General features: G+C 43.7%; 1 protein-coding gene across 2 annotated transcripts in view; it reads left to right on the forward strand.

Moving 5' to 3' along the window:
* Pard6g (par-6 family cell polarity regulator gamma) overlaps positions 1–12,837 on the forward strand; it is a 144,423-nt gene that overhangs the window by 67,349 nt on the left and 64,237 nt on the right. Inside the window, exon 1 of one of the 2 annotated variants that reach the window (XM_010613341.2) lies at positions 214–375. The exons of the other annotated variant lie outside the window; for it this stretch is intronic. Coding sequence (XP_010611643.1) covers positions 304–375 — 72 coding nt within the window. The 5' untranslated portion in view covers positions 214–303. Of the gene's footprint in view, positions 1–213; positions 376–12,837 lie in introns of those variants that run through there. 2 annotated transcript variants of the gene reach the window in all.

Raw genomic sequence — 12,837 nt, forward strand, 5'->3', positions numbered from 1 at the left:
CACAAGCGCGGGCCGGAGCCGGGGAGGGCGGCGGGGCACGTTCCCCGCTTTCTGCGACCCCTGAGCAGCTAGGGCGAAGGTGAGACTGAGAGGGGCCGAAACCATGAACCGGAGTTTTCGTAAGTCTCAGACCCTGCGCTTCTACGACTGCGGCGCTGTGGAAGTCAAGAGCAAGGTAAGCCCCCCGAGGCCTGCCCTGGCGGCCCGGCGGGCCGGAGCCGGGGAGGGCGGCGGGGCACGTTCCCCGCTTTCTGCGACCCCTGAGCAGCTAGGGCGAAGGTGAGACTGAGAGGGGCCGAAACCATGAACCGGAGTTTTCGTAAGTCTCAGACCCTGCGCTTCTACGACTGCGGCGCTGTGGAAGTCAAGAGCAAGGTAAGCCCCCCGAGGCCTGCCCTGGCGGCCCGCACCTCCTCCCCTGGCAAATGAATTGGGTGCCCGGCGGGTAACTGGAGTGCCATGGGAGGCACCCGGCGCCGGCGACAACTTTCGAGGTCCGGCGGTGCGCGCTGCTGTGCTGGGTCGGTGAGATGTGCACTCGGGGCCCCAGCCCTTCTTCCCGCCCCTTGCACGGACACAAAGCCCAGCAGACAGAGGAGGTCCTGTCGGGCCGTGGGCTATCAGATAGTCGGTGCGGGCTCGGAACTCGCTCTCCGAGAGCTGCTCTTTTGTTCCACGAGCGACCGGCGACCCGGGCGTGGAGGGGAGGGCGGCGTTTCCGGGGCGAACTAGGGACTGGGGGCTGCTCGAATTCCGGGCCATGGAGGGGGTTCTAGGGCCCCGGGCTGGAGGAGGGCCTTAGCTGCGCCACCTCCTAGGTTATGAAGACTTCTCACCCGTAAGAAGGCTGGCGGTCGGCTCTCGGAGCAAGGCCCTGGACCACCCCTAACCCCCAACCCGCCTCGAGGTACTATATCTGAGGTCCGGGGCTCGCCCCTATCCCAGACCTGGCCTACTCCAGCCCCCACCCACAACCGCGCTCCCTACTCAGACACCTCTCCGGTGTGCACCCCCAGTTCAGACCCTCAGGCCTTGGCGCGCCTCCGGCCCAGGCACCCTCCCCTGCGGGGTGCACCCCCGACCCAGACTGAGACTCGGTGCGAGGCACACCCGGAGCCAGACCCAGACCCCATAGACATGCCGGTCTCCTCCTGCTGCCTTCGCCCAGCCGTGCGTGCCTGAACTTGCGGGTCGCCATGCGTGTCTGGGTAATTGGCTGATAGGATCTGGCGCTTCTGCCCTCTGCGGAGGCGGCTCCTTTTCTGAAGCTTTTGTTTGGGAGGGCCAAGGAGGTGGGCTCTTTGAGGCCTGAAGTAGCTGCTGTGGGTCGAAGTGCGGGGCAGGGGATGGGGGCGGGGGTGGTGGTGGAAGAGGTTGGTCTTTGGGAGCCTTTTGCTGACTACTAACTGGACGCCTAGTGGCCTCCACACCCTCTCTGGCTTCCTAAAGCAAGGGGGAGCGCTTGCCAGAGGGATGGAAAAGGGATCAGGCTTTGCCCCCAGCTCTGCACTCACCTAGGGAGCAGGTCCTCTCAGTCAGTGAGGAGGCAAGTCTCAAACTGGGCTACTGCAAAGCCTACAAAAGTGTAGGATTTCCCGGGTTTCCACAGGAAGGAGGGTGTCTGAGCAATGCCCAGGGTGACAGGGAGAGACCACTGCTTTTGCAGGTTTTCTTTCCTATTTTGGGAGGACACAGGCTTTTTCAGAATCCCTTATTTCTAGTAAAATCTTGCGCTACCCCACTTCCATCCCTTCTGCCCTCAAGTCCCCAAATCCAGTGCACCAGCTATGGGGTTGTGAAGGGATGAACCACAAGCATAAATGAGAGGTTGAAGTAATTGTTTGGCTTCTTTAGCTCCATACAGAGACCACTAAATAAGGTGGTGTTTAAATTTTGTTTAACTTTTGTTTTGAGATAATTGCCGATTCATAAGCAGAGAATACAGACATCTGAGGACACTTTGTCCAGCCTGCCACGTGGTGACGTGTGTGACTAGTACCATGTCACATTTGTAGGACCCTGACTCTGGATTTCACGTGGATGTTGTGCACTCACTTGAGTGTGTGTGTGTGTGTCTATCCAATTGTGGGATTACCAGCACAGTCAAGGTACAGAGCCATATATAGCAAAGATTCTCTCTACTGCCTTCTTATAATGTCTGCTTCATTTTCAGTGTGAGTTGTCTAGTATTGAATACTCTGCTCTGGTGCTTAGTAGTCATGTGGCAGCCGTGTGCCTTATCAAACACACAGCAAGGCCTTGGGACAGATCTAGAGGAAATGCTCTAGCACCCAGACCTTGTCTGGTAGGCATTTTGAGCCCGTGGCTCTGTATAGGCTGCTGGGGTGGTGGGGAGCTGGGAAGTAGGGATCTGCCTTTGCCCTTCCCAAGGGTGTTAACCCACCAGGCTCCTCCAGCTCCTGCCACCCTCTGCCTTACATGAAGTCAAGATTAGATGCTCCCCAAAAGATGAATGGCAGTCAGAGTTTTGGTTGAACTTGGAATTCTTGGAAGGGCCACATGGACCTGGGTCCTTCAGGACCAGCTGTCAGGCACCCTCCACCCTTGCTCTTATAATAGAACCTAACTTACTGGTCGTCCAGAGGGTCCCCATGGCTCTTCCTTCAGTACACACCCTTCCAAACCTCCTTTTTATAGTTAATATGTGTTACTTTGGAGTCTATCTCTGCTGGGAGTGTCTCCTGTCGCACAAAATACATGAGGCAGAACTTCTTGACAGTGAGCACTTCATACAACCTAAACATAGCGCCACAGCACTAGTAGTTTGCTTCTGGGAAAATGACAGCCAGAGAGCTGAGTGCCACCTACTACTTTGGGGAGTGTTGCCCAGTCTCAACTCATCTGTAAGATGGGAATTGTATCTGATCTGCTTACCTACAAAGATGAAATGTGGCAACAAATGTGGGAGCACATTGACAATCACAGAGTGCCCATGATCTTAAGAGTTCAGTGGGGGGGGGCGCAGGATCCTGTGGTGTTTGAAGATACATGGTCTGAAAACTGCCTCAGGTCCTCTCAGAATTATTGTCATTTGCTATAGCTGGTCAGTTCCTGGGCAACACTGAGGAGAAGGGCTTTTTGCCTGGTGCCTTTCCCCTTTGGCCCCTCATACTTTACTGAACTTCTTAATTCCTGTGACTCATCAGCTCTTCCCCAAAACAACAGTATATGCTGCTTTTCTTTTTCTTTTCTTTTTTTTTTCCAGTACTAGGGATTGAACTCGGGACCTTGCACTTGGGAGGCAGGCATGGTGACACTGAGCTAAATCCCTGGAGAAGGATGCACTTCTGATTACCTTGTTCCAGCTGATTTTCCCACTTAACTTTGCCTTTGCTTGACCTGTAAGTCCTACAGACATGAGAGCAGAGGCTGTGCTACTGATTAGAGGAAGGTGTTTCAGGCTAAGAGAAGAATGACAACTGCTTAGGGCTTCTTGATGGGTAGCAGGAAGGCTGGTTCAGGGATGAGGAGGGATCTGAAGAAGATAGAGTGATAGGTGAGTTTTCATTTGAGAAGATACGAATCATGACCATTATGAACTCAATCTTTCACTCTGTCATCAGTCCCACCATCCCGTTTATGCTTAAAAACCTAAAGGAATGTGGATCATCCTGTCTGAGAAAGGTCTCAACCCCACAGCAAAATGAGTTATGGCTTCCCATGCCTCGTGGTCTCAGTTCCTACCTTGTTCTTCAACATCAGTCTTGTACTTGAACATCATCCAGTTCTGACATTGCCTACTACTGGGCCAAGCTTCCTCTGTCTGACTCCTTCTCTGTTCATCTTAGGGCACCTGTCATGATCTTGTGCCAGAGTCCTGTATTCAGGAGAGGATCAAGGTCCCTGCTGACACCACACCACACTCCATGGTGTCAGGGAGAATAACACCAAAGGTTTTAGTCCTTCTCAGAACTTCTTGTTTAAAGAATATTGGCGCATAAAGAGGGGTATGGAGCATTGGTAATCCTCCTGTCCCAAGGTGAGTCACTGTTAAATGCTGCCTTGTAGCCTTCTGATCTGTTATGTGCCTGTATGCATATATCACATTATTATTTATAAAATTAGAATCATGTAAGCACATTTTTTTGCAACTGGTTTCCCACTTCCAATTTGGCACTATGTTGCACATGTTTCTTCAGGTCATTAATAGTCTTAAAAAGACATTTTTAAAAATATACAGTATTCTTTCTCATATCTAAGCCATAATTAAACCAATATCTTATTTGGATTCCTTACAGTTTTTCCAATAATTAAACAGTCCTGTGAATAAGATCTTATTTAAGTTTTCACACACAAATTTATATAATGTGTACACATAAAAGGTATATGAAGATTCTTGGTTCTGTTAAATCTGTGCAGAACTCTTATTGCTTGTTTAGGACAAATTAGTAGAAGTAACATTACATGGGAAATAGGCATGAACTATTTTTTGATGCTAGGAATCAGACCAAGGGCCTCTTGCAATCTAGGCATATGGTTCATCTTTGAGCTGCATCTCCAGTGCAGTGTGCACATTTTTAAGAGTTAAATACATATTGTTAAATATTCTTCCAGGCAGTCTCTTCTACCAGTTGACATGTGCTGTTTTATATCTGTTCATCATCATCTGTCTCTCTCTCATCCCCCTCTTCTTCCCTCCTTCCACCACTGGGCATTTTCTCATTCCTTCCTGATTATGTAAGTGAAATGACATTCTTTTGTGTTAATCGGTATTTCCTGAGTTATTAGTGAATTGAAATTTTTAATTTGTGTATCTCACTGCCTGACCACAGGAAGTTTCCCATCAGGTCAGGTAGTACTGAGAAGCACTTGTTTTCAGTGTGGAATAGAGCTGGTGTTCTTTCCCTGGTATGGCCTCGCCCCAGATATTAACCCAGACACTCTGGGATGTTGAGTGTACGAGGAGCATCTTGTACCCTGCTTATCATGTACTGCGTGGCCAGATTCTGCTGGGGATTGCTGGGCACAAAGTGTTTGATGTCAAGCATGTCTTCTCTGGTCCCCAAGATCTTATCACTGGCTGAGCTTGTTGTTAGCTGCTGTGGTATTGCAGGGACTTGCCCTTCCACCTAGTATGAGACAGAAGTGGGATGGACCCTACTCCAGGCCTCCCTGTCAGGTAGCTGGGGAGACTTACTTCTCATGGGCCAGTTGAGAATTGCCTGGACATGGTTTGACTCACTTGTGTGTCAGCTACACCCTTTTAAGATTCTGGTTTGTTGTATTTGTGCACGCATGTGTTTAAACAGGTTCGGGGACTTGATTTGAGAAGCTGCATCTGGAGGAGACTATTGTCAGGGATACATCTAGGGTGTTACTCTAGGGAGCATGGATGGAGTCACTGTCCCCAGATGGCTACCCTCTCTTGTGGATATGTGGCCTGGAGCAGCAAAATGTACTGCCACTAATCGAAGGAGTCAAGCCCTTTCTTAGGACCCAGATTATTTCAAACACAGGGCTAGAGTTCTCCCAATTTTAGGGAAAGAAGAATATCAATAATTAGCAAATGTAGCTCTTCAAGGTTTCAGAAGTTCTGATGTCTGCCGCTCAAGTGTAGAATTAGCACAAAAAGATTTCCTTTAGAAGTGGCAAGAGGGAGCTTAGAAGGACAGCAGCAGAACATGCCAGATGGTAGGTTTGTCCAGCTGGCTCTTTTCATGGTAAATCCTCATGCTTACTGACTCCCTACTTCTTGGCAAATTTCAATTTTACTATGAACCTGGAAGCCATAGGATGTGTTGTACTTATTTGCAGCCATTTTCACCCCAACACATACCTGAGTCTTGTTCTTGGGTTGTCCTGGACCACACAGGTGATAGGGAGTGTGGTGCTAAGCCAGAAAGTGCCCACTGTCAGAGGTCATGTTCTGAAGCATCTCTTAATATTTATTTAATGCCCCCTCCAATGTATATTTGTATGTTTGTGCCAGATATGGTTCTAAATGCAATGCGATTGGAAATAATAGTTCATTAATCCTCATCACAAGCTGTGAGGTAGGTTCTCTTATCATCCTCATTGTGCACAAAGGGACAGTGACCCACAGGAAGCTTCTGTGACTTACCCAGAACTGTAAAGCTCAAGAGAAGGTCTGAAACCCAGATATTCTGGCTCTAGAGTCCATGATCGGTTCTAATTCTCTGTGGCCACTGTTGGAGAAGAGCTTATGGCTATTCTTAAGAATTGTCAAGCTGTGAAATCCAGACTAGACTGTAGATATGGGTGTCCTAGCTCTACCTGTGTAGGATGAAAGACCTTGGTTATCTGAGTCTGGAGGTAATAGAATCATCTGGGAGGGCAAGTCTTCTGGTTCTAAGGGAAGGAGTTCTATTTTCCTTGCATCACCGTACAGGTTCTTACTGCAAGCCCTCAAAGGAATCCCTGTGTTCAGTGGCTATTCTTAAGTCTGATCCTACCCTTCATCTATTCTTTTGTTTGTACATTTATTTACTGAGCAATTCCTATGTGCCAAGTATGAGTCCCATGTTAGGGCACAAGGTCAACAAAAGCAGATGCCCCCCTCCCCCTGTCAGGTGAGTGGAAAGATGGCAGGGGGGAAGTTCTTCCTACTACCTCAGCTATCACTAAATCTCCAATTTCACATCTTAATCAGCCCCAATCAGCCCAGCCATTCTGCCATCCAGGATGCTTAGTCAATGTACGTGACCCTCCAGGTGTTGCTCTCATGTGTACTCTGCATCAGCAACAGGGAGGCCTCCTAGGTTGGTTCTCTGGGACAGGTCTCAGGTTGACACTTCTGGAACCAGCTGGGCTTGCGTATTTTCCTTCATTTGGAGCTCTTCAATCCTTCACACGATGCTGATTGAATTTAATGTGCTGGGAGGCCAGCCTAGAAAGTTGACAGCATTTTCAATGGAGTGCTCCAATGAAGAAATTAACATCTGGGCCAGGAATGTAGTTCAGTGGTACAGTGTCTGCCTGGCAAGCTCGAGTCCCTGAGTTCAATTCCTAGTACCCCCACCCCAATTAACATCTAATATGTAAAGAGCAGTTCTTTGTGTACACTCAGCATCCAATAAACATTCATTGAGATGAATTCAGATGAGATATACCTAGATTTTCTGATAGCTACAAGTTCAGAAATGGGCTGATAGGGTACATCAGAAAATGCCTACTTTTTGAAGAAGGTGACAAACTGGATTTGCAGTTGGCTTATAGCCACAGTTTTACTCTACCCACCTCCCTGTGAAAGTGATCCTACCAGTGTCATCGGGAAGGAGAGAAGATAAGCTGAACAAAACAGGGAAACCTGGAAAATTAAAACTCTGTATTGCTCAGCGTGGCATAGTGGTGCACAACTGTAATCACAGCTACTCATGAGGCTGAGGCAGGAAGATTGTATGTTCTGGGTCAGCTTGGGCAATTTAGCAAGGCTCTAACTCAAATAAAAAAGAGGGAGGGGATGTAGTTTAGCACTCCTTAGGTTTAATCCATAGTACAACAACACAAAAACCCATGTTGCTACTTCTGCCACTGTTCATGCCTCCTGGTTTTTCTCAGCACCCTGCTTGTGGCCAGGATTGCATCTCCAAGATTCAGTATGACCTGCTTCTTCCTGCAGAGATCCCACTGGGGATAAGGGGAGCTGGGTACTTCCTGTGATAGGTGTGTCTACAGTTATTTGTGACTACTCCCCTTACTGTCATTCCCAAGCTCCTGGGCGAGGACTGTGCTATTCTGTATCCTGTCCTGCCTATCCCTCAATCTCTCATCCTTGTCCTAAGCGTGGACATTGGGGTTTGAGGGTGGACCTCCACTCACCATCCCCAACCTGAGAAAATGTGTACTGTTTTGGGATACATATATAGCATTTGACTTGGAAAAGAAGTATTTCACTGCTTAAAGAGTTTGACCATATTTCAGTATAGTCTCAGGCTGGATGCCAGGCTGTCCTCATGGCCCAGCCCATATTAAATTCCTAGTGATACTCATTGACTCACCTGCAAGTGAAGACACTACTAGATGTGTACACTACACTGGACTTCTGTCAGCCTAATGTCTGTGCAGTTGCCTGTGTTTTATAAGACCACATCTTATTTTTCATTTATTTATTTTTAAATTAATTTTATTGGTACATTTTAGGTATACAATATAATGACATTCATCATTGGAAATCTGCACCTGTGCAAGATCTATCTTTCTTTTTCCCCCATACCCCTGCCCTCCCTTCAGTCCCTCCCTATTTACAACTTTGTTTCCATTTTTTCCTGTTAATGCCACTCCCTTCTTTCCTTTCCGCTGCCCCTCCCATTTCCCCTTGCCCTTTGCCCCTTTTTTTCCTGTTTCACATTATTATACCTTTTAGTCCTTATTTACACGTTTAGTTTCTCACACTAGAAAAATTACCCAGTATTTACACGTGTGTCCTATTTATTTCACTTAAGAGTATTGCTTCAATGTGTATCCATTTAGCTATAAATGTCTAATTTCTTATTTTTTATGGCTAAGTAGTACTCCATTTTATTATTTTTTAAAAAAATGACACATTTTATTTATCCAGTCTCCATTTGATGAGCAGTTGGGCTGCTTCCAAGTTTTAGCTATTACAAATTGTTCTGCTATGAACATGGGTATACATATGTCACTGTGGTATGATTCTTTTAATTCTTTGGGGAAGATACTGAGCAGGGGAATAGCAGGGTCAAATGGGACTTCCAATCCTAGTACTTTGAGATATTTCCATACTGATTCCACAGAGTTTGCACCAGTCTACACTCCTACCAGCAGTGGAGCAATGTTCCTCTTTCCCCACAACCCTGCCAGCATTTGTTATTGGTTGATTTCACGACAGCAGCCAATCTTTCTGGGGTAAGGTGGAATCTCAGTGTTGTTTTCATTTGCATCTCTCAAATGACCAGTGATGTTGAACTGTTTTCAAATGTTTATTTGCTATTACTACTTATTTGTCTGAGAAATGTCTGTTTATTTCAGATGCCCATTTTTAGATTGGGTCTTTAAATTTGGGAGGTCTGATTTTTTTAAGTTCTTTATATATTCTAGATAGTAGACCTTTGTCTGAGGAATGCTGGTAAAATTTTTTTCCCACATTGTGGGTTGTCTCTTCACACTATTGGTTTCTCTTGCTGTGCAGAAACTTTGTAATAAGAAGAGATCCCATTTGTTGATTGTGCTAGTTTATGTGCTTCTGAGGTTTTGTTTATAAAATCGTTTCCTGCACCAGTGTCTTCAAGAGTTCTACCTAACCTCTCTTCCAGCTGGTTTAGTATTTCTGTTTTAATATTTATGTCTTTAATCCATTGTGATTTTAGTTTAATGCGTAGTGAGAGATATAGGCCTAGTTTTAGTCTTTGGCAAGTTGAAACCCAGTTTTTCCAGCATCATTTATTGAAGAGGCTATCTTAGCTCCAGTGAGGGTGTTTGGCTCCTTTGTCAAAGATGAGGTGGTTGAGTATGTCTGGAATTGATTCTGCATCTTCTAATTTGTTTCACTGGTCCTCAGATCTGTTCCTTTGTCAGTGCCATGCTGTTTTTCTCACAGTAGCTTTGTAGAACAGTTTCAAGTTGGGGATTTATTGCAAGCTATTCTAGGTCTGTTCTTATTTCAAGTGAATTTTTGGATTGTTTTCTCAAGGTCTATGAACTATGCTGCTGGAATTACAATTGGGATTGCATTGAATCTGTATAGCACTTTTGGAAGTATGGCCATTTTCACTATGTTGATTTATTCCTACTCAGAAGCAAGGGTTGTCTTTCCATTTTCTGATGTCCTCCTCTTTGATCTCTTTTTTCAGAGTGCTATAGTTTTCAGAGTAAAAGTATTTGATTTATTTCGTTAGGTTGATTCCTAGATATTTTAATTTTTTTGGATGCTATTATTAAAGGAATTGATTGTCTTGTTTCTCTCTCGGTGAGTCTGTTGTTCATGTACAGGAAAGCTATTGTTTTTTATGTGTTGACCTTGTGTCCAGCTACTTTATTGAATTTGGTTATTAAGTCTAGAAGAAACGGTGGAGTTCTTGGGGTCTTCTACATAGAATATCACATCATCTGCAAATAATCGGACTTCTTCTTTTCCTATCTTTATTCCTTTTATTTCTTTCTCTTGTCTAATTGCTGTGGCTAATGTTTTCAAAACTATATTGAACAGGAGTGGTGATAGTGGACATCCTTGTCTTGTTCCTGATTTTAGTGTGAAGGATTCAGTTTTTGACCATTTAGCATTATAATTCCTGTTGGGTTCTCATAGATGGCTTTTATCAGATTGAGGTAGGGACTGTCTATACCAATTTTTGTAGGGTTTTTATCATAAATGCATGTTGAATTTTGTCAAATGCTTTTTCTCCATTTATTGAGATGATATATGGTTTTTGTCCTTGGTGTATTAATATAGTGTATTACATTCATTAATTTGCATATGTTGAACAATCCCTGAATCCCTGGGCTGAATCCTACTTGGTCAGGGTGTATGATCTTCTGCATTCTATTTGCCAGTATCTTATTAAGGATTTTTGCATCATTAGTGAGATTGGCCTGTAATTCTGTTTTGTGGTTGGGTCTTTCTCTGCTTTGGGGATCAAGGTGATGCTTGCTTCCAGGAACGAATTTGGTAGTATTGCCTTCCTTTCAATTTCACTGAAACATTAAAACAGTAGTGGCAGTAGTTTCTCTCTAAATGTGTTGTAGAATTCAACAGTGAAGCCATCAGGGCCCAGGCTTTTCCTAGTTGGTAAAATTTTAATTACATTTTCAATTTCATTGATTGATATTCGGTTGTTTAGAATTTTTAGGTCACCTTTATTCAACTTTGATAATTCATACGTATCTAGGAATCTGTTCATTTCTTCTGTATTTTCCATCTTATAGGCATATAGGTTCTGCAAGTAGGTATTGATGATCCTTTGGATTTCTGCTGGGTCTGTTGTAATTTCACCCTTTTCATTCATTCTAATTGCATGGAGTTAGACCTTTTCTTTCCTCTTTTGATAAGGTTGGCTAAGGGTTTGACAATTTTGTTCATTCTTTTGAAGAACCAACTCTTTGCTTCATTGTTTTTTTTGTATCATTCTCTTAGTCTCCATTGCATTGAATTCTGCTCTGAGCTTTATAGTTTTCTCCTTTGTATGAGCTCTGGGTTTGTCCTGCTCTTCTTTTTGTAGACGCTTGAGTTGTTTAATTGTGCTTGCTCTGTTTTCCTAACAGGAGTATTCACTGCTATGAATTTCCCTCATAAGACTGCTTTGTTTCCCATAGACTCTGTTATGTTGTATTGTCATTTTCATTTAATTGTAGGAACTATCTGATTTCTTCTTTAATTTCCTCTGTGACCCATTGATTATTCAGAAACATGTTGTTCAATTTCCATGTTTATGAAATTCTTATGGTTCCTTTTGCTATTGATCTCCAATTTTATCACACTGTGGTCTGATAACTTACAGAGGATAATTCAGTTCCTTTGCACTCACTTAAACATGTTCTACGAGCAAGTATGTGGTCTGTTTTGGAGAATGACCTGTGTGTAGCTGAAAACAACGTGTATTCTGATTTTGTGGGGTGAAACACTCGTAAACATCTGTTCAGTTCATTTGTTCAAGAGTTTGAGTTCTAGTATTTCTTATTTTTTGTCTAGCTGATCTGTTTTTGACAGGGTTTTGAGGTCCCCCACTACTATTGTATTAGTGCTTATTTGATTTTTCATGTCCATTAGTATATGTTTTATATAGTTGGGCACACTAGTGTTTGGTGCCTGTATATTTATGATTGACATTTCTTCCTCTTGGATTGTTCCCAAGGATGTAGTGTCCTTCTTTGTCTCTCTTAATCAGTGTTGGTTTGAAATTCATTTGATCTGCAAAGAATGTTGAGCTACTCCTGCTTTTTTTTTTTTTTTTTGAGGGGGGCATTCCTGTCTCATGGAATATTGTTTTCCACCCTTTAACTTTCAGTCTATGAGTTTCTTTTTGAATTGTGTTTCTTGTATGCAGCATTATTGTTTGATCTTGCTTCTTAATCCATTCTCCCAGTCTATTTTTTTTGACTGGTGAGTTGAGACCATTAATGTTAATGGTTATGACTGATATGTATTGACTTATCGTGACTTTTTCTTTTTGTTGGATTCCTGCACTTTGCATTTAATTTCTTGTGCCAGATGGATTCATTCTTCTGGGTTTACTAGGATTGTGGTCTTCATTGACTTTTCCTAGGATATTGTTTAAATTTTTGGGGGGTGCTGGTTTGGTATTCATGAAGTTCCTAAGGTGCTCTTTGTCATGAAAGTATCTTATTGCTCCATTCATTTTGAAAGATAGTTTTGCAGAGTACATCATTCTGGGTTCGAGGCTGTTTTTCTTTACAGCTTGAAATATGTCACTCCAAGGTCTTCTTATGTTGGGGGTTTGTGTTGAAAAGTCTGTTATTCTGATGGGCTTTTCTTTGTATGTGATTTGTTTCTTTTCTCTAAATGCAGTTTCTGGAAATCTTAATTATTATATGCCTATGTAGAGATTTTTTTTTTTATCATGGCTAGTTGGAGTCCTACATGCCTCATTTATCTGTATGTCAGGTTCTTTTCTTCTTTGGGAAGTTTTCTTCCATTACTTCTGTGAACAGTTTTTTATGTTACCTGCACTCTTCTGTTTCTTCATTGACTCTGATCAGTCTTATATTATTCTTCTTTGCATCATCTAGCAGCTGCTGGATTGATTTCTCATGGTCCCTTACTATTTTTAAGAAATTTTTCTTTTCCTAGTCACTAATTATAATCCTGTCTTCTATATCTGAAATTCTATCCTTGTGTTGGCTTATTCTGATGTGTAAACTTTCAGTGGAGCTTTCAATCTC

The sequence above is a fragment of the Fukomys damarensis genome, unplaced genomic scaffold (assembly GCF_012274545.1).
Source record: "Fukomys damarensis isolate Sample0158 unplaced genomic scaffold, DMR_v1.0_HiC HiC_scaffold_30, whole genome shotgun sequence".
Taxonomy (NCBI): Eukaryota; Metazoa; Chordata; class Mammalia; order Rodentia; family Bathyergidae; genus Fukomys; species Fukomys damarensis.